Genomic DNA, 20,965 nt, shown 5'->3' on the forward strand with positions numbered 1-20,965 from the left:
TGAATTAGTACCAGAATCTATTTTAATTTCTTTTTTTTTTCATTTGAATTTATTAATTTTATCTAATTATTTACTCTTAATACTAGAGTGGAATGTTTTTGGTCCAAAATAGTCTTGCTAATTTGTTTTTGTTTTATTTACTGTGATTTGTCTAAAATAATATTGTTCAATTAGGTTTTGGGTTTTTTCTTATTTACTTTTTTATTTCAGGGATTAGGTAAATTGGACACTCTAAATTGACCATAGGAGTGAGTGTGAGAGTGAATGGTTGTTTGTCTCTATCTGTGTGTGGCCCTGCGATGGACTGGCGAACTGTCCAGGGTGTACCCTGCCTATCGCCCGATGTAGCTGAGATTGGCACAGCACCCCCCGTGACCCTCTGGTGGAGGATAAAGCGGTAGATGATTGAACTGACTGACTTTTTTATTTCATTTTATTGTACTTCTTTTTTTAGTTACGTCCAAATTTTTTTTTTTTGTTAAGTTTAGCTTAGTTTAGCTCAGTTCAGGTACCTGAACGCATCAGTAGGAAACCTCGACAGGTGCACTGAATAGTCGACGGTGATTTGCTCGCGGTTACTTCCTGACGTCACGGAAACACCGTCCAATCCCTCCGCTGTCCACTGACGTCAGTTTACCTGGATTCAAACTTTTCCTGGGATCAGCAGTCACGATGAGCAGCTAAGTCCGCGGTGAAGAGCAGGTGGACAGTCTTCATTTCTCATGTCGCTGCTGGTGAAGCTAAGTAAGATAAGATAAGCTAAGCTAACTGAGTTAACAGCAGCCCGGAGCCGTTTTACTCGGACCAGCCAGACTCCGTGTGTGTGTGTGTGTGTGTGCACGCGCGCGTCAGGACCGTGGATGCCCAGCTGACGTCCGCCATGTCAGGTTCATCTCAACAGGTGAGTTAATTTTTAGACAAATTAATGATAATAATAATCATCGTCAGGTGGCAAATTTACTCCCAACAACTTCCGTCACGGACTCACCTGATTCTCGGGTTGGTCAGTGAAGGAACGACGGGACGCCGTGCTGGATTTTCCGGTTTGTCTTGTTTGCTGCTTCTCACAGTTCCTACACCTGCCGAGAAAACAGCTGAAGAACACCGGAACAACCATTTAAATCTGACAAAAAACATGCCCGAATTTACACAAAATGACCTATTTACCTGCCCAAAGTCATTTCACCTAATATGAAAATGGCAGCAAAAAAAAGTTATGTTGTGCACACATTTGCTGTTGTCACTATTGGTTTGGCATATTTTCGAAGTTGATAGTTGGGTAAACACTGTTTTAAAGGGGTAGTTCAGGGGTTTTTATGTGTGCCACCTTTGAGGAAAAACATCATTCTTGTTGAGTTTCTTGTCAGATGAAGTCTGTCCTAACAATGAGATTAAACAGTGAACATATTCTGAAGATGTCATAGGTTTAAAATGATGGAGATTTTTACCAGGTGAGCCTTCAGTAAAGTGGCCTGTCTTCTGTGTCAGATTATGTGTCTTATTCTGTATCAATGTTGTAACAGTGATCGTTTACGTACAGCTCTTGACCCAAACAGCCAGTAGGAGGCGCCCTCTCTCAGAGTCTGAGGAGAAGCAGAAGAAGTATAGTTCTTGCTCAGATTATGATTAAAGATTGTTATGGAATTATTCATGAATAAGCACAAATGGTCATGCCTACTGCACCTTTAAAAGCAGGGTGTTGGCCATTACTCACTGGGATGCAAATGTTCCTCCAGGGGACTGCAGTTGTTTTGAATGACAGGAGGTGTGTCTGTCAGACAATACAGAGGATAATACCTATAGATATGAATAGACAGACAGACATGAGAAACCCAGACCGGTGACAGTAGATTTTAAGTTTCAGGTTCATGGAAGCTTTGTTTTTGTTGTGAAAACACAAAATTAATCTCGTAACTGTGACTCGTGCCTGTGGTTTTGGTCCAGGACAGAAACTACGCCTGCTGTTTTTTTAACCCTGCGGCTCCTTTTATCTCAGTTCAGCCCGCTCTTCTCTCACATGATTATGTCAAGATCGAAAAACAACAACCTAAACTTACTTAAATTACAACTTTGAGGTTGTTTGCTTCCACTGATTTAAAAAAAAAAAAAAAAAAATAGCAGTTCACATTCAGACATTAAATGAATAAATAAATAATTAATTAAATACATTTAGATGTGTAAAAATTCAGATATGTGGAGGCTGTCTGGACAAAGCTGATCTACATTCTGCTATAGTAGGATGAACACAGAAGGTGGCGGCATTGTGTCATTTGTTGCTCTTGCTCTCTTGGTTTAAAGGGCTAATTCAGGCTTTTTGAAGTGTGGTTTTATAAGGTTTGCAAGCAGGGATGCAAAGAAACGCACATTTTAGCCACTTAACAAAAGGCTCACCTCACGAAATCCACATCAGCTTTGGTCTACGATATCATAGGATATATTCACTGCTGTATCTCATGGTTAGACGGGCTCTTCCAGCAGTAAATTGAAGTTTGTGTAACTTTGTAACTTTCTTACATTCCTGCACCAAACTCCATAGAGAAAATCTGTGATTTTGACACCACAGCACACAGGAATTGTCGATCCACTGCTGCCTCCCATCACTAAGCTAAAAATGTGCTATTTTGTGTTTTCGGTGTTTGAAATACTTTGCTCTGATTTACCTTAGTGACACAAAGTAACCAACCAAAACAGAAGTAGACCAGCAGGTCCTGTGGCCCCTCCAGCTAAAATCGCTGATTTTCTCTTTGGAATTTGGTGTGGGAGTGGGAGCAGTTTACAGAGTGACTCAAAATTCAGTTTCCTCACTGAACAGGTTTACTAACAGCAAGATGAAGTAGTGAACGTATCCTGAAGATAATGTAGACGTGAGCTTTATTATATTTCATAATCATAACCTGTGTTTCCCGTGGTTCCTGCTTCAGAAACCTAAGGACAAAGTTTGTTATTATGATGTAATAGAGACAAACGCATCACTCAGAGATTATTGTGCATATTATTATTTTTTTATTAGAATGGAAACATGCAGAGTCTGGATGATGTGGATATTCTGGACCCAGAGTTTCAGCAGCGGTTGGAGGACGCCCGTACAATGCTCAGGCAGGAGATCCAGCGCGAGCTGAAGATCAAGGAAGCGGCCGAGCGGATGCGGCGAGCCGTCACCAACCGCAAGAGTGCGGCGGACGTGGAGGGACAGCTGAGGGCCTCAAGCCGCAAACTGGACAAACTGCACTGGGAACTACTGGAGCTCAATGCCAGGTCCATGACCACGGAGAGAGCCAACAACACAGGTGACTGAGAGAACCTCCTGAACCTGAACCCTCACATTATTCTAAACCTAACCCAAAACCAGGCCCTTTAAAGTTGACATTATATCCACACAAGGTCATAGTGTCCTCGCAAAGATAGGTGTGTTGGTTTCTTGTTCTCTAAATTTATTTGTACAGACTAAACAAAGCCTTACCTCTAAACATAAGCATAACCAGTTAGTCTCCATGAGGACTACTGGTCCTCATGGAGAAGTGACAAATGTAAGAAAACACACCCGGAAACAAAGATTATAACTTAAGTATAATTGTCATGTTCTATTTCACCTTTTATTTCTTTATTAAATTATTTTCCTGAAACAGAAAACTGACATTGAGATTTTTCTGTTGAACGATAATCCAAAATAATTTTTCACGTGAGCCATCTGTATCTATTTGCCTCTGCACGGGTTCCATTAAAATAGTCTTAAGATTAAATAGACATGATGTAGATTACTTATGAAATAACACAGAACTAGCAGAAGACTAAATCACTCTATTCACTCAAGGAACTTCATTAATTTATACACCATTAAAGTAGCTGTTTTCACCGATGCATTGGCAGTCATTGCCTCTGAATCATGATCAAATCAAATAACGAGCGTGTTTTTAACGGTGCTGTTACTCTAATACTAACGTCATCATCATCATCGTTGTTGTTGTTGTGTGATGAATTGTGCTCAGGCTGCCCGGACGAAGTCGACGGACAGTCGACGGAGTCGTGTCAGTGGGAGGAAGTGACGTCACCGCTGGCCAGTCGAGTCAGAACTCTGAAGAAGCAGCTCACCATGGAAACCAAAGTCAAACAGGGAGCAGAGAACATGATCCAGACGTACACTAATGGCTCAGTCAAGGTACAGTTTCTGACCCTTAAAACCACGGTCTTAACCCTGGTAAAGCCATTTAGAGTCGTGAGGACCAGCTACTCTCTTTTCTTATGGTTTCTACGTTTTTCTTTTTGGTCCTTGTGAAGATAGTCATACACTCACAACCATGTTTATGCTGCTAGTCTTCTTATGACACTTTGTCATCCATTCATTTTGGACAGCTGAAAAAAAAGCCTTATCTCTAATCATAACCAGTTAATGCTTAACCCTTATCTTAACCTAACCACAATCCAAATCTTGGTTCCAAACTTAACTTCTTCAGAAATGAGGTTATGTCACATTAGGACCAGGTTTTGGTCTCCATGAGGACTACTGGTCCTGACAAAGTCCCACACAAGATGCTGACGTGGCACTGTTTACCTGCTGCTCCTGCTGCTGCTGCTGCACTGTTGTGATGAATAGAGCTGGGTATCGAATTTCAGCACCTTTGTGGTATTGAACTTGCTCTGTATCACCTTATATTAAAAGTGTGTTGTCATTTGATATCATATTTAAAGTATATTATATATATATATATATATATATATATGTGTATATATATATATATATATATATATATATATATATATATATATATATATATATATATATGTGTGCTTGTGTGTGTATATACATATATGTGTGTGTGAGTGTGTATATATATGTACATACATTTCTAAATTAGTTAATCTCAGCGTCAGTGAGAATCAAAGAATTTTACTGTAATGTGATGTTTTTGTTTGTTTTAATTAAATTGGTAGAGAAAAAGAAAAAAATATTTTTAAGATTTATTTAAGGAAAAGGACAATACATATTATTAATAAACATAGGGACATGAGAGCTCAAAAAAAATACAGAAGTTACATAAAAGACATACACATACATACTCTCTTATACATATACAGAACATACAGTTGAAACCAGAAGTTTACATACACTATATAAAAAGACACATGCTTTTTTTCTCACTGTCTGACATGAAATCAGACAATCACTTTTCCTGTTTTAGGTCTGTTTACCAAATGATGATTTCATGTCAGACAGTGAGGAAAAAAAGCATATGTGTCTTTTTATATAGTGTATGTAAACTTTCAACTGTACATACACATTTAAAAACAGCTGTTTATAAAGTGCATTCAGGAATCAGTATTGATACTGTATTATTGAAAACCCTTTAATCAATACCCAGTGCTAGTGACATTGCGTGGTCTCCTGTGTCTCAGGACAGGAAGATGTTGTCCACGGCGCAGCAGATGTTGCAGGACAGTCGCACCAAGATCGAGCTGCTGCGGATGCAGATCATCAAAGTCGGTCAAGGCCGAAACGAAGGGTGTGAAAGGTCACATGGTAAAGTAATATGAACAAAGTATATTATACAGTTAATAGAAACGCCGTGATCATGTCTGTCAACGCTGCTTCTGTCTGTCTCTGATCGTTCGTCTGTGTCTTCAGGTCCTGCCGTGGACATGATCAGTCATCTGGAGCTGCGAGTGGCCGAGCTCGTGCACCACGCCAAGATCGAGGCGGCCGTCGCCGAGGGCGCCAGGAATGTGGAGAAGCAGCTGAGTGCGCAGAAGATCCAGGACCGACGCATCCTGGCAGAGGTGAGCACGAGCTGGGTCACGCCAGGTGTTGAAGGTTATAGTTCAGGGTTCAGCTTATGTCTTTGATGCACTTTATCTCAATATTACTCTGGCGTTTCCATCAGGAAACCAAAGTTTGTGTCGCTCGTTTGTAAACGGCTCACCCCCCTACACCAAAGTCCATAGAAAAAATAGGCGTTTTTAGCTTGCAGGGAAACAGGAGCTGCTGGTCGACTGCTGCCTTGTTTGGTACATTTGTGTCACTGAGGTTAATCTAAACAAAGGATTTGGAATGCTGAAGTCACAAAATAACACATTTGAAGTTACTGATAGAGGCAGCAGTGGATCTATAACTCCTGTGAGCTGTGGTGTAAAATGGTTGATTTTCTCTATGGACTTTGGTGCTGGAAAGTCTGTGTCTCAGGCTGGTTCTGGTCCTGGACCAGAGGACGCTCACTATGTGTCAGTACCTCATACAACCACAGTCCAAGAGTTGTTAATCTGTGACCTGTCTGTGACCTGTCTGTGACCTGTCTGTGACCTGTCTGTGACCTGTGTGTCCCTCAGGCTCAGGGACGGATGCAGGAGTCCTGTCAGAAGGTGGAGCTGTTGCGTTTGTCTCTGGAGAGACGTTTGAGTGAACTACCCCACGATCACCCTAAACGCGCCGCCATCGAGGAGGTCCTGTCGTCGGGAGCCTCCCTTTCTGGCGGCACGCCGAAGAAGTTGTCCGACCCTCCGTCCCTGTCCTACGCGTCGTCCTTCTTCAAACCCGCCAGTCTGACAGGTTGCTTTTCATCGTTTCGTTTCCTCCCCGTAGACGAACGTTCCTCTTCACCCTGACTTGGTAAATGAGAGGAATGTTTGTGTCTCAGGTCGGTTGGACGTGTGTTTGATGGGCTGTCAGGACCTGCTCGAGTCCGTTCCGGGTCGCGATCGCGTGACCAGCGTCGCGGGGACACCGGGGGGCGTCTCCGAGGGGAAGTCTCTGAGGGTGAGGGCCGGCCTATCGGGACGCAGCGTCAACGGCAAGACGAGCAAGACTGACGAACTTTCCTGTGAGTCGATGTTCAACTCTTTGTTGTTACATTTAGATTCTCAGGGAAATAACACATGTAGTGGTTTGTTTAAAGGGATAGTTCAGGGTTTTTGAATTGTTATATGAAGTCATTCTCAGTGTGTTATATGCAGGTGAGTGTGGTCTTTGTGTGGCGGGTGTGAGCTCAGTGTAAAAGAACTGATTTTTATCCACTTTAATAAAATAATGAAATTTGCATCAACTTAAAGGTCCAGTGTGTAACATATAGTAATGTTTAATGACAGAATCTACTACCCGTAAGTAAATGTGTGTAGGTGTTATCGCTGTTTGGTTTTTCCAAGTTTTACACTATTGTTCTTGAGGAAAGGGCCTTGTTTTATAGATGCCGCTGTCTTGTGCTGCCGTGTTTTGCGTGTTTTCACATTTTTAAGCAGAAACGTGAAGGGTTGTGTGCAGTCTCACCATTAGGTGTCACTAATTCTTATACACTGGACCTTCAAGACTACAATATCTTAATACTGCTTTATCGCACTTATTCCACTGCATTTTCCAATATTTGTGTTTTTGTTTTGCTCTCTCTCTCTCTCTCTCTCCCCGCCTCTACCCCCTCCCCCCCTCTCTAATGGTAAACACGCTCTCACGTTTATTTGTCGTAATTGCTGCATTTTTAACAAATTTTGACAAAGTGAGCCCAGACTTTTGAGACCCTGTCTGTCATAATGCAGTCAGCTGTTGGGAATTGTAAAATCCTAGCAAAAGTTTAATTAGTACATCATAATATCAAAAACGTCACCTCTTTGTTCAGATGTTTAATGACACCTCGAGCATTTTCTAGCTACACCTACACGGCTGCCTCTGTTTTGAAGGTGATGAAGGTCACGGGTGTTTTTGTGCTGACCAGTTCTCCTGTTTTGTGTGTCAGCTGAAGTCAGCGCCGTGCTGAAGGTGGACAACAGGATCGTAGGCAACACTCACTGGAGACAGCTGGGTAAAGAAGCCTGGGGTCAGAGCTTCAGCGTCGAGCTGGAGAGAGTGAGTGACTGAGCCGAGTGTCCAGTTTAAACTAAACATGATCTCGCTACGAATATGAATATCTGTTTATTCAAGAGAAACCTCCATATTTAGTTTGCTCTGAGTTTTTATGGCCATGTTTGGAGCTGGTATTAACATCCCATCACATGTTGATAGTGCTACGTATGACTGTTCACACCTGGTATTAAAATGTGTCCTGGATGTGTCTCCTTTAGACTACTCATTTGGTTATTATCTTTTGGACCATAAAATGTCAGAAAAACCTGGAAATGAGGATGTTCTTATTTTGTCCACAAACCAAAACAATACAGTTCCAATGATTTTTTTTCATTATCTGGAGCAAAGAAACCAGAAAATATTCACATTTAAGAAGCTGAAAAATCTGACAAACTTGTTTCAATTATTAAAAAAATAAGTATCAAAACATTTGAGGATAAAATATTTACTCCTGTGGCCACATGATCTGATGTGACTCCTCCCCACCCTTTATTCAAATACACACTGGTGTACAGAGGTGTGTGTGTTCAAATAAGGAAACTGTTTTAGATGTGAGGACATATTCAGGACAGACTGAGAACAGGGTGGATGTTGAAAACCAGACCTGAACAGGGTTTATGCCTCAGTACAGAGATACCTGTGGGTGGAGCCAAAGCTGTCAAAGTATTTATACTGTTTTTGATCATCTGTTACCAGCGTGAGATCACTCACAGCTCTGGCTGTCTGTGTCTCTGATGGTCTCAAACCTCTGCTCTGTTTGTGTAATCTCATCACTAATCCTCTTGACATTTGTAATAATCTGGATTTAACCACACACACACACACACACATTCTCTGTAGCATCATCCCTGCTTAATACTTGAGTATTAAATGTTCTGTCATTCTCACGGTTGACACTGACGTGACATGAAAGAACTGCTGCTGAAGCTCTGGACACTGAAACACACAGATTAAGTCTGTGTCATCTTAACAACATCATATTTATATCTTTATCTCACTGTTTGATGGTCTTTTCCAACAGAAAACTCAATATTTTGTCATTTTTGTAAAACTGCTCACTCTCCTGCACCAAAGTCCATAGAGAAAATCAGTGTTTTTACATCACAGCACAAAGGAGTTGTTGACCCACTGATGCCTCCATTAGTAAGTTCAAATGTGTTATTTTTGGGTCTTCAGTGCTTGAAATCCTTTATTCAGATTCACCTCAGTGACATAAACTGACCACAAGAGGCAGCAGTAGACCAGCAGCTCCTGTGTCCCTGTGGGCTTAAATCGCTGATTTGGATTTGGACTTTGGTGTGGGAGAGCGAGCGTTTTTCACCACACAACACAAACTGAAGTTTCCACGTGTTTGCTGTGTCTTAACCATATTTGTCTTGTAGTCCAGGGAGCTGGAGATCGCGGTTTATTGGAAAGACTGGCGAGCGCTGAGTGGCGTGAAGTTCCTGCGGCTCGAGGACTTCCTGGACAACCAGCGTCACGGCATGTGTCTGCAGCTCGAGCCTCAGGGCATCCTCTTCATCGAGGTGCTCAACACACGTTTCCTACTTCACCATATGAATTATACTTCAAGGGATAGTTCAGAGTTTTTTTGTTTTTTTTTCATATAATTTATTAGCTTAAAGTGTGGTTGTCTGTCTTGCAACGTACATGTCCCTGTTGTGGGACAAAAGATCACATATTGTCTCCTGTGATCTTTTTCCAGGTGACGTTTATCAAACCTGTCATCGAGCGTCACTCCAATCTCCAGAGGCAAAGGAGAATCTTCCCCAAAGAGAAGGGTAAAATAGAAACTAACTGGATTATATATCACATGTCATTTTCATCTTTTTATCGTACATATATTTATTGTTTAAACAGGGAAGAATTTCCTGCGCGCTGCTCAGATGAACATGAACTTTGCCACGTGGGGTCGTCTGATGATGAGCATCCTGCCCCCTCCCTGCAACTCCCTGGAACCAATGAGTCCACCTTTAACTGGAACTGGATCCATGTCGTCCTCCAGTGGCCAGTCACAGTGAGACCAGTCTCCTCTCTCAGTGTGTGTGTGTGTGTGTGCTTTGTTTACCTTCCTCACTAGGTCCAAAACCTGGTCCTAATGAGGCAGAACCTCATTTCTGAGGAACTGATTAACAAGACATTATAAATGGTTATGGTGTAATATTAAGAAATGAGAACATGGGAATGTATATGTTTGTGAAAGTGAAGTGATGAGCAAACTGTACACGTTTGTTTGTCTCAGAGAAACTGCTGTGATGAATCTGAACTTTGCTGGATCTCCACATCGAACCAGAAAGAACTTTAAAGACTCTGTGATGGTAAAGAGCTCAGAAACAGTCACACAGTCGTGATCCAACTCTGTGTTTATTCTGTTTGTTCTTAATTCTTTGTTTACTTTCTCTCAGTCGCCTGGTGAAAACAGAAGCCCCAAGACCAAACGTCAACCCTCAATTATTTCATCGTCACAGTGAGTCACTAAATGTGGTCAAATGTATTAGTATACTATGACTTTTTTGACATTTTGGACAACATACTAAAGTGTGACTTTTGTCTCATTTTGGACGACATACTTTTTTGTCAAATTTTTGATGACATACTAACCCGTGACTTTTTTGCCTCATTTTCGACCACCTAATAAAGTATGCCTTTTTGTCAAATTTTGGACGACATTCTTAAGTATTACTTTTTATCAAATTTTGGACGACATACTAAAGTATGACATTTTTGTCAAATTTTGGACGACATACTAAAGTATGACATTTTTGTCAAATTTTGGACGACATACTAAAGTATGACATTTTTGTCAAATTTTGGACGACATACTATCCTATGACTTTTTTGTGACATTTTGAACGGCATAATAAAGTATGACTTTTCTCTCATTTTGGACGTGATACTAACCAATTACTTTTTTGTCAAATTTTGGTCATTTTTTGTCAAATGTTTGATGACATACCAATCCATGACTTTTTTGTCAAACTTTTTTGCCTCATTTTGACCAAATTAGACCACATTTGTGACATTTTGGACAACATACTAAAGCATGACTTTTTTGTGACATTTTGGACAACATACTAAAGTATTACTTTTTTGTCAAATTTTGGATAACATACTTAATATGACTTGTCAAATTTTGGACGACATACTAACCTATTACTTTTTGGTCAAATTTTGGACAACATACTAAAGTATGACTTTTTTTGTGGCATTTTGGACGACATACTGAATTATGACATTTTGACAAATTTTGGACAACGTCCTAAAGTATGACTTTTTTTGTGACATTTTGGACAACATACTAACCTATGACTTTTTTGTGACATTTTGGACAACATACTAACCTATGAAATTTTTTGTCAAATATTTGGCGTCCAAAATGTGATTAAAAAAAGTCAGTGTAGTAAGATGTCCAAAATGTGTCAAAAAAGTCATAGAATACTAAGATGTCCAAAGTGAGATAAAAAAGTAAAAGTGTAGTAAGACGTCCAAAACGTGTCAAAAAAAGTCATAGTATTCTAAGACGTCAAATGTGTCAAAAAAAAGTTATAGTATAGTAAGACGTCCAAAATGTGTCAAAAAGTCATAGAATACCAAGACGTCCAAAATGTGTCAAAAAGTCATAGAATACTAAGACGTCCAAAATGTGATAAAAAAAGTCACAGTATACTAAGAAGTCAGAATTGTTGTTGACCGCAAATCTTTGTGCTGTTTTCAGAGATGAAGTTCTGACGATGGAAGACTTCAGATGTATTTCAGTGCTGGGCAGAGGTCACTTTGGAAAGGTACTGTCGTGACCTGTTGACCTTTTTAACATCTGAACAAGAAACTGTGACATCATCCATCAGTCTCTTCCTCCTTTACTTCCTGTCCACATGTCTGTGAAATGTATAAGACAAATAACTTTAAAGGGACAGTTCAGTTTAGAGTGTTAGGGATAGTGACTGCGTTAAGTGAAACAGACAAATCCTGAATAAAATGTGTCAGTTTTAGGGAGGTATTTAAGTGTCTCTGCATCTTTCTGAAGATAATTATAGACATAAACATATTTTACTACTAGTGTTCTTATTAAATGATTGTCACTCATTTCAGGTGCTGCTGGCCGAGTATAAGAAGTCGGGTAAACTGTTTGCCATCAAAGCTCTGAAGAAAGGAGACATCGTGACGCGAGACGAAGTCGACAGGTGAGGAAACTGTTTCTATAAATCTATCAAGTCAAACTGAAATCACCTTACCTTAAGTTTTGGTCTTGAGCGTTGTAGGTCGGATACACTTCTTTTGAGGAATCATCTCATTGCGAGTGTGTGTTTTTATCTAATCCTGACTTTTGCTGCCGCGTCTCAGCCTCATGTGTGAGCGCAGGATCTTTGAAGTGATCAACGCCTCGCGTCATCCTTTCCTGGTGAACCTGCACGGCTGCTTCCAGACCGCGGACCACGTGTGCTTCGTGATGGCGTACTCTCCGGGAGGAGACCTCATGACGCACATTCACACCAGCATCTTCACCGAGAAGCAGACACTGTGAGTGCACACACACAGCAGTGGTCCCATGGGTCCTTGAAATCCTTGAAAGATTGTAAAAGGTAGACATGGGTCATTAAAAAGTGCTTGAATTTTGTGCGCGAAAGAAGTTGATACTTGCTTGATGTATGTAGACTGAGGGCTACACAGGACAAACGTGTTGGGGACACTGTCCACTGTCTCTCTGTCCGCCGTTGACGTGAGATTCCACGCAGAACAACGAGCAAGTAAAGTTAAGCAAGAGAGCGCAAATGGTGACGTGATGCCTGAGAAATGAAAATAACAAGTTGTCCTCCCATCCTAAGCTGTGTCATTCAGTCCTTGAATTTTAAGGGAACTGGTCCTGGAAAGTCCTTGAATTTTATGTCAACCAATGTGTGGGAAGCCTGACACACAGAGTATTGTCCTAACGTCTCACTGTCCTCAGGTTTTACTCGTCGTGTGTGTTGCTGGGTCTGGAGTTCCTCCACCAGAACCGCATCGTGTACAGGTGCGTCGTCTTCTTCTGTCATCATCATCATCATGACTGTTGTTTGAAGTGTGCGTGACATCACGTGGTGTGTTTGTGTTCATCAGGGATCTGAAGCTGGATAACCTGCTGATGGACGGGGACGGTTACGTCAGGATCGCAGACTTTGGTTTGTGTAAAGAAGGTAAAAACCTTTTTTAATTCCTGTGATGTCGCGGTGAGAACATCGTTGTGTGTGAGGCTGTAGTCTTACCTGCGGTTCTGCAGGTATGGACCACGGAGATCGCACCTCCACGTTCTGCGGCACGCCGGAGTTTCTGGCTCCCGAGGTTCTGACGGACAACAACTACACGCGCAGCGTGGACTGGTGGGGGTTCGGCGTCCTCGTCTATGAGATGATGGTGGGGGAGGTCAGTGTGATCTCAGTCCAGGCTCTGCCTCCTACACAAGTCACAGAGTGAGATGTTCTTCTAACATGGAGTCCATAACTCTCTCTGTTCTCAGTCGCCTTTCCCAGGTGAAGATGAAGAAGAGGTGTTCGACAGCATCGTCAACGACGACGTGCGCTTCCCTCGCTTCCTTTCTCCTCAGTCCGTGTCGCTCATTCAGAAGGTGAGTCTCCTCCCCGACGTTCCTCAGCTCTTCACGACGCGAGGGTTACGCTCGCTCGCTCACTTCCGTCTCTTTGTCGTTGTTCTCCAGCTGCTGCAGAAGAATCCGGAGACGAGGCTCGGAGGCGGGGAGGAGGACGCCGCGGGAATCAAGAGACAGAAGTTCTTCCAGGTGACGAACTTTAACAGAAAGTGTAGAAAAGTGATAGATCGAGAACATGTTCACCACTTTATCTTGATGTAAAACAGCCTTTTGCAACAGGAAACTGAAGCTTGTATCGGTTTGTAAGCCGCTCACTCTCCCAGCACCAAAGTCCACAGAGAAAATCTGTGATTTTACATCACAGCACACAGGAGTTGTTGATCCACTGCCGCCTCCATCGCTGAGTTTAAACGGGTCATTTTGTGACTTCAGTGGTTGAAATACTTTGGTCAGATTTACCACATTGACACAAACTGACCACACGAGGCAGCAGTGGACCAGCAGCTCCTGTGTCCCTGTGAGCTAAAAATGCTGATTTTCTCTATGGACTTTGGAGTTTACAAAGTCACTCAAACCTCACTTTCCTGTTGGAAAACACTATTTCAAGATGAAATAAAGCAGTGAACATATTCTTAAAATATCCTAGACTTACACTGAGTAGAATAAGAGGCTAAAATCTTTAGTTTTACTGAGCCTTTTAACACTATTTTGCCTCGTCAGGGGATGAACTGGGACGCTCTGCTGGCCAAGAAGCTGAAGCCGCCGTTCCTGCCCGCCCTCAAGGCGCCGCAGGATGTCAGCAACTTTGACGAGGAGTTCACCCGCCTGAAGCCGGTGCTCACGTTGCCACGGACACCGTGCGTCCTCACCGCCGAGCAACAGGAGATCTTTGCTGACTTTGACTTCTCCTTCATGAGATGATGACGAGTCGTCGTCTTCGTACCAGTTCCTGCTTTTATTTATCTCCCATCCAACTGACAACACTGCCTCTTCCCTGGACCACGTCCTCGACGTCTCTGTGGTGTCTCCTGCTCACGCTGGCAACAAAACTCTACCTTTTTCTATTTAATTATATAAACCTTTTATATCCGTCTCATGTTGATGAACGTATAACAAATAGACGCAGTTGTTTTTACCGTCTTTGATTCAAACCCAGCCTGTTTAAGTGTAAACACAACATGAAGGAAATATGAACGAATAAATGTGACCTCTGCTGGATGTTTAAACATGAATTTATTGATCGTTGTAGTAAAAAACAAAAAACATTTGCATGATATTATTGCATAAAACCCAGAGGGGAAATTACTTTAATTTAACACATTTATTGCTGTGACGAGGTTTCTATTGCACGACGGGGAACAGAAACGACGCGTCGCTCTCCAGCTTCACTTCATTTATTCAAACACGCACACGTAAAAAATCTATAAAGACGTTTTTCCCTAAATAGCTTAAAAAGTATTTACAGTATAAAATAGCTTTAAATGCTGTCCGTCCAATGAAAGGTTGGAGTAAAGAGCAGGGAACTTTTAAGTTTTTAAAACAAATAAAATAGCTGGTCAGACTTTATCGTCTGATGTTTGGACCCTGTTTCACTTCTGTCAACGCTAAAAACCACGAAAGAGTAATATTCAACAACTTCAAATAGTTAAGAGGGAAAAAAAGAGAAGATATGAAACGTCCACAAACAACGATTTAAGAGTAAATATTAGTGCATTTATCAGGTTAGAGGTTTAATCTAATATCTTCATATTAAGCTGAGTTCATGCGACACAACTTTCAGCCTCAGTTTCTAGAAGTTTGGGGCAAATGTTTTTAAAGATACGAACGATGTGGACAAATGTCTAATCTAATAGAAAACGGATCGGGAGTCTGCGACATCTAGACATGATCAGATACAAGGACGGGCAAAAGTAGTTTGAGAGATACAAAACTAGAGAATTCAGAAAACAAAGAATCAACGTTAAAATCAGCTTAATTTCAAACATCATATCCTGTGTTAACGCGCTAACTAACTTTTATTGGTGCTTCCTTAACTACGTCGGAAGATCCTGGTACTTATTTACGCACCACGCGGAAATCATCGTATTTTGACCAGTTTGTTTGTTGTTTCATGGCAAAAAGAAATAAATTAGTGCTTATTTTATTACAAATAAACTGCATTTTTGATTTCACAGTACCACTTGGTGTCGATAAGGAATTTAAAAAGGTTTTTAGTACGACGAACGGAGCAAGGGATTTGCACGATATGTTGACGTTGCAAAATAAAGCGCGGCAAATCTTCTGATGTCCAGATGTCTCTGAAATGGAGGACAGTAGCTGTACGCGAGTAAAACGAGAAAGTGGACTATCGCTTCACCTTTAAAGGTCACTTGATTCAAGCTGTTGGTCCCAACTCACCAAATATGAATCATTTGTTTGCTGGCAGGAGAAAGCGCAAGTTAACAGTGGACGTCACACCGAGAGGGGTTTAGTCTGCGTTCCAGGTGAGAAATCTGAGGGAGGAGGAAAACGTGCGGACGCAGACGTATCTTAGGTTAGCCATTGATAGCGATAAGAGTCGATATAAAAACGCACTTCACGGTACTTTGCTCACACAAACAGTGTAGTAGTAGTAAAATGGAACAGTTCCTTTGTCTACGACAGAAGTGCAATTAACGGTAAAAGTAGGGGTGCGGGTGGCAGCCATCTTGGAATCCTATATCGGGATTTTTTTTAAATCAGACCCAAGAAAACTGCGACTTTTTTACAACAATTGGAACAAAGAAAAAAAATGTCCGGAGCGACTCTTCTTCAGCCGCTCCCCACGATTTTAGGAACACGTAACACGCCTCACATGTTAGTATCGTAAAGTGCCGCGAACATTTGTGTCTAAGCAATGCAGAGCTGGTGTCTCCCCCCGGTGGGAGGAAGGAAAACTGGAACACTGAGAAAAGGGGGGGAAAAAAACGCACCCAGTCATTGTTTGTCAAGTCCGTGCGTGTGACTTCACACCTGGTCGCTGCCCTCCCTGAAGTAGACCTGCTCCCACACCACGGTGCCCCACACGCAGAAGAAACCCCACAGGTTGCGAACGGTGCCGCGGTCAAACGGGTTCTCGTCGGCGCCGCAGTGCTTGAGGTAGGAGATGCGGTGGCGGGACATGAACTCCCAGGTGGTGGTGTTGAGCGAGACCAGGTACAGGTGCGAACAGACCAGGAGCAGCACGATAAGCGACAGCAGCGCGAGCAGCGCCGCCACCACCAGCAGCACGCCGTTGGTGCGGAGCCACAGCTGCCAGGAGGGGGCGTAGCTGAAACCCGTCCTGTGGAAACAAACGAGTGATGAGAGAGAGAGGTGACGACCCCGCCTGGCCCGCCCACTGATGACATCATTGACTCACCAGGAAACGTGCAGCCCCCACAGCAGCACCAGCAGCTGCACGGCCAGGTAGAGCACGAACCAGCGGTGGTTCCTCTCGCCGACGCAGTTCTCGATCCAGGGGCAGTGATGGTCGTAGCGACGCACGCAGTGCTGACAAGTCTGACAGTGCTTTGATCTCATTGGCTGCTGCTTGGAATAAAAGTCATTGTGTTAAGAAATGTTTTTAAAAAAAGTCAGTGCTGACAATATAAACAAATCGTTTCTGTCTGTTCACTCCCAGTGGAGGCCGAGGCCTTAAAGTGACTATTTGAGGTTTTTAAAGTGCTTATCTAATAAAATCTATGCCTACAATATCTTAAACATACTTTTGCTTGTTTGACTTTGCTATTAAAGGGCTTTTTTCAACAGAAAACAAGAGTTTGTGTCACGTTTGAAACAGCTCACTCTCCCGCACCAAACCCCATAGAGAAAATCAGTGATTTGACATCACAGCAGACAGGAGTTGTCCATCCACTGCTGCCTCCATCACTTAAGTTCAAACATGTTATTTTGTGACTTCTGTGTTTCAAATCCTCCCTTAAGATTTAACTAAGTGACACAAATTAACCAAACACGGCAGCTCCTGTGTCCCTGTCAGCTAAAAACGCTGATTTTCTCGATGGATGAGTGGTTTTTAAAAACTCTTTAAAAAGTTTCCAGTCAGAAGAGAGTATTAAGCTGAGAGCCACAATTTAAAAAACAAAACAAAACAAAAAAAAAGCAGACTATCCCTTTACCCGAATGTCATGTGATGTCACATGTTTATTGCAGGTTGTATAGGTGTGTGAGCCGGATGTTATTCTATACGTCTGAGGGACCGGTGTCACATTTCACCCTGAGATGATGAGTTAAAGCCTCGCTCTGCGTCTGCCTGTTTCCCTCCTCACTTCTTCTTCTACTGTTACTGCAAACGTTCAGCTCATGTTTGACAAGCGTCCTCCACTGTCAGTCAAAAAACTACACTAAAACAACACTGACTTTATAAAAGTGTCAAGAACGGATTTTTACTTTAAACAAGATGACAGAAACTTGACAATAGCAGCGGGAAACTCCATACATTCATATGTATGTATGTGTATATATATATATATATATATATATATACACATACATACATAAAAAATATCACATTCTATTCACCACTATCCTACCGTTAACTTCCATTCACGTCACCCTGTGATAAGCGCCACCTTCAGGAGTCATGAAATAGTGACGCTGGTGAGTCGGATTTGTAGTAAAGTAGTTCTGCATTTTTCCAAATAAAATATAAATAATATTTGGCTAAAGCACATTATTATTACATGATAATGTTGCCTAATTTCAAATCACAAGAGCAAGAGGGGAGGGGGGGACCTGCAAGTGGGAGTGGCTTTAGGCAAGGGGGCGGTACTTCAACTCAGAACCACACGAGAAGTGGCATAACATAAAAGAATAAACACAGATCACATGATGAGGGCTGTCTGAGAAAAGTTATTATCTACACATAAAAAAATAAATTATCTGCAGTGAAAGTGAAAAACGTCACGACTAGCTTAATAATATGGCTAAATAATCATCTTATCTTGATAAAACAAGATCTCAAATGGACTCTCGAGAAAGGTTCTATTTGATTTAGACAAATCTCTGCAGATGAATAAACCCCTCCCTATGTTCTAAATGTGAAAAGTGTGAAAGAACCACAGGAGGAGGTGGTGGGTGACGTACCTGCAGCAGACAGTGACCGCAGCGGCGCTGTCGCAGGGGTTTGGTGGTGGGCGGGATCATGTCCTGCTGCTCCTCAGTCACTCCCAGTGTGAACTGCTAATAACAAAGAACACAAACCTGGTTTCAATTACAGTTCCAGCTTTTTTCAGGACTTATTCATTCACAAAAAGAGGTTAAATCTGAGCAAAGGATTTCAAAACACTAAAGTCATGTATATCACATTAGAACGGCATGGAGGCGGTGAATCAACAACTCCTCTGCTCTGTGGTGTTAAAACATTAGCTTTCCTTATTGACCTGGGTGCAGAGTGGGAGTGGTGTACATCAGTTACAGTATATACTATCTTAATAACATGTTTACAGCTTTATCTCCTCATCAGACAGCTTTTATCAACAAGAAAGTGAAAGTCTGTGTGGCTTTGTAAACCTGGCACTGCCCAACACCAAAGTCCATAGAGAAAATCATCGATTTTACATCACCACACACAGGAGTTGTTGATCCACTGCTGACTCCGTCAGAAAGTTTAGAGGCGTTATTTTGTGACTTCAATATTTGAAATCCTTAAGTCAGATTTACCTCTGTGACACAAACTGACCACAAGAGGCAGCAGTGGACCAGCAGCTCCTGTGTCTCCTATGAGCTAAAATCACTGATTTTCTCTATGGACTTTGGTGCAGGAGAGTGAGCGGTTGACAAAGTCACATTAACTCCACTTTACTCTTGAAAAACACTGTCTTAATGTGAGATAAATCACCAAACATATTCTTAGCCCAGCTGTTGCTAAAAATAATTTATTTAATTTTTTATGATAATTTTCTATTTTGCTGCCATGTTTTCACTAAGCTCAAATCAGCCCCACCCACTGCTGCTTATCAACACAGAGTTCAGTCACTTGTATGTAACACACCAACTATGCACAAGTACCTCATATAACCACACTTAAAAAATCTTGATCTATCCCTTTAAACCCAATTGTTGCCAAATCTGAAACTACTAATATGACTTTAATTTGGGAAACAATGTGTTGTGGTAAATTAAAAATATACAAATAAACCTTTACTACAAGGTTGGTAAAATTCAGGATTTTTTTAGGACCATAAAAAAAATCTCTGGTGACCCATCTGTGGGTTCCTGACCCAGACTTTGGGAACCTCCGGTCTCACTGGTCTGATGTGTCCACATCCTCCAGGAACAAAGTATTACAGGAGACACTACAGAGTGGTCACATGACGGGAACACTGCTCATCACCATAGATCACCTGTAGGTGGCGGTCTTCAGACAGGATGAAGCCTGGGTCCATCAGAGAGACGGCAAAGTAGAGGAGGACAGAGACGAGCACGAGCAAGACGAAGAGGACGGGCTGGACCAGCTGACCTGTCTCCTCCTGTTTCCTCAGCTCTGCATAAGCACACACACACACAGTAATTTATTATCATGACTGTTATCATCATCATCATCATCATCTCCTCACACAGCAGGTGAAGTTAAGACCAAAGACTATGTTTCCACGGAAACCTGAATGACTCAGACTATGTTTACATGAACTGCAAATAGAAAAATCCCACATGCATCTAAATATACATACATATGTATGGACACATACAGACATACGTATGTTGTATGATACATGTATACAAACACATTTTACATACTATGCACACACACTCACACACACCTACATAATAATGTGTGTGCATATAGCTATGTACTATTTCTTTTACAGTACACAAACATGTATTCAAACCACCATACATGTCACAAACACATACAGTACAGTACACACTGTACTGCATATACACAGATGCATACACACAGACAACATAACACATAAACGCACATACAAGACAACATATAGTTTATGTACATACCTTGACACACAAACATACATTTAAATATATACATATACATACATACATACACAAACGCATACATAACACTCAGTGTACATTCCTACACACACACACACACACACACACACACACAGCTGAGCAGTACCGTAACTTACCCGTGTCGTAGAGGAACAGAATCAAAGTGACGACCCATGTCAGAATCACATGAGCTGTTCTCACCAAAAACCCGGAACCGAACACATTCTTGAACATGTTCCTCGCATGTTAGAGCGTCAGTCTGTCCGTCCGCTGCTGTCCGTCCGCTGCTGCTGCTGGTGCTGTTGTTAGGCTGAGCTAAGGCTAATGCTAACGCTCTGAAGATGATGTCACCTCGAGTGTCGCGCGACTCAAGCGAACGTTTAAATGAAACACGAGCCGTAAAACACGACGTGTGACTGTCGCGGTGTTTGGTGAGCTTTACTACAGCAGGTAACTGTGGCCGTTTCTCAATACTCAAGTAAGCAAGTATGTACTTGCGTACTTGGGAAGTATATACTTGAGAAGTACGCTGGGAGTATATACTTACCAAGTACGGGAGTACACAAGTATGTGGTTGTTTCTCAATACTCAAG

General features: G+C 41.9%; 2 protein-coding genes across 3 annotated transcripts; one reads left to right on the forward strand and one right to left on the reverse strand.

Annotated features, from left to right (window-relative positions):
• The first annotated feature begins 608 nt into the window (after positions 1–608).
• Positions 609–14,618, forward strand: pkn3 (protein kinase N3). Its single transcript, XM_058616709.1, has 22 exons — positions 609–901; positions 3,011–3,287; positions 3,987–4,156; positions 5,392–5,515; positions 5,621–5,772; positions 6,319–6,538; positions 6,627–6,809; positions 7,713–7,822; positions 9,202–9,345; positions 9,525–9,600; positions 9,680–9,836; positions 10,062–10,137; positions 10,225–10,286; positions 11,535–11,601; positions 11,909–12,000; positions 12,161–12,337; positions 12,765–12,827; positions 12,914–12,990; positions 13,074–13,216; positions 13,311–13,418; positions 13,509–13,589; positions 14,121–14,618. Exons 1-22 carry the CDS (start codon positions 881–883, stop codon positions 14,319–14,321), a joined length of 2,781 nt encoding a protein of 926 aa, XP_058472692.1. The 5' UTR covers positions 609–880; the 3' UTR covers positions 14,322–14,618.
• zdhhc12b (zinc finger DHHC-type palmitoyltransferase 12b) lies at positions 14,615–20,825 on the reverse strand. Of its 2 annotated transcripts, none has more exons than XM_058616757.1 (5): positions 20,510–20,825; positions 19,763–19,902; positions 18,504–18,596; positions 16,780–16,946; positions 14,615–16,701 (listed from the first exon to the last, which is right to left on the reverse strand). In XM_058616757.1, exons 1-5 carry the CDS (start codon positions 20,604–20,606, stop codon positions 16,386–16,388), a joined length of 813 nt encoding a protein of 270 aa, XP_058472740.1. In that variant the 5' UTR covers positions 20,607–20,825; the 3' UTR covers positions 14,615–16,385. The 2 variants fall into 2 exon arrangements, with proteins under 2 accessions (XP_058472740.1, XP_058472739.1); XM_058616756.1 differs by having other exon boundaries at positions 18,504–18,599.
• Between the last annotated feature and the right edge of the window lie 140 nt (positions 20,826–20,965).

This window comes from Solea solea, chromosome 19 (genome assembly GCF_958295425.1).
Source record: "Solea solea chromosome 19, fSolSol10.1, whole genome shotgun sequence".
Lineage (NCBI taxonomy): Eukaryota > Metazoa > Chordata > Actinopteri > Pleuronectiformes > Soleidae > Solea > Solea solea.

What these genes read in the sequence shown, in the direction of transcription:
- zdhhc12b (XM_058616756.1), bottom strand. Translation starts at nt 20,606, where the DNA reads ATGTTCAAGAATGTGTTCGGTTCCGGGTTTTTGGTGAGAACAGCTCAT. An exon ending in TCTGTTCCTCTACGACACGG is followed by an intron (nt 19,903 to 20,509) that starts GTAAGTTACGGT and finishes GTGCTTATGCAG; the next exon opens with AGCTGAGGAAACAGGAGGAG. An exon ending in CTGAAGACCGCCACCTACAG is followed by an intron (nt 18,600 to 19,762) that starts GTGATCTATGGT and finishes CTTTGTTATTAG; the next exon opens with CAGTTCACACTGGGAGTGAC.
- pkn3 (XM_058616709.1), top strand. Translation starts at nt 881, where the DNA reads ATGTCAGGTTCATCTCAACAG. An exon ending in TCAATTATTTCATCGTCACA is followed by an intron (nt 10,287 to 11,534) that starts GTGAGTCACTAA and finishes TGCTGTTTTCAG; the next exon opens with AGATGAAGTTCTGACGATGG. An exon ending in CTTTGGTTTGTGTAAAGAAG is followed by an intron (nt 12,991 to 13,073) that starts GTAAAAACCTTT and finishes GCGGTTCTGCAG; the next exon opens with GTATGGACCACGGAGATCGC.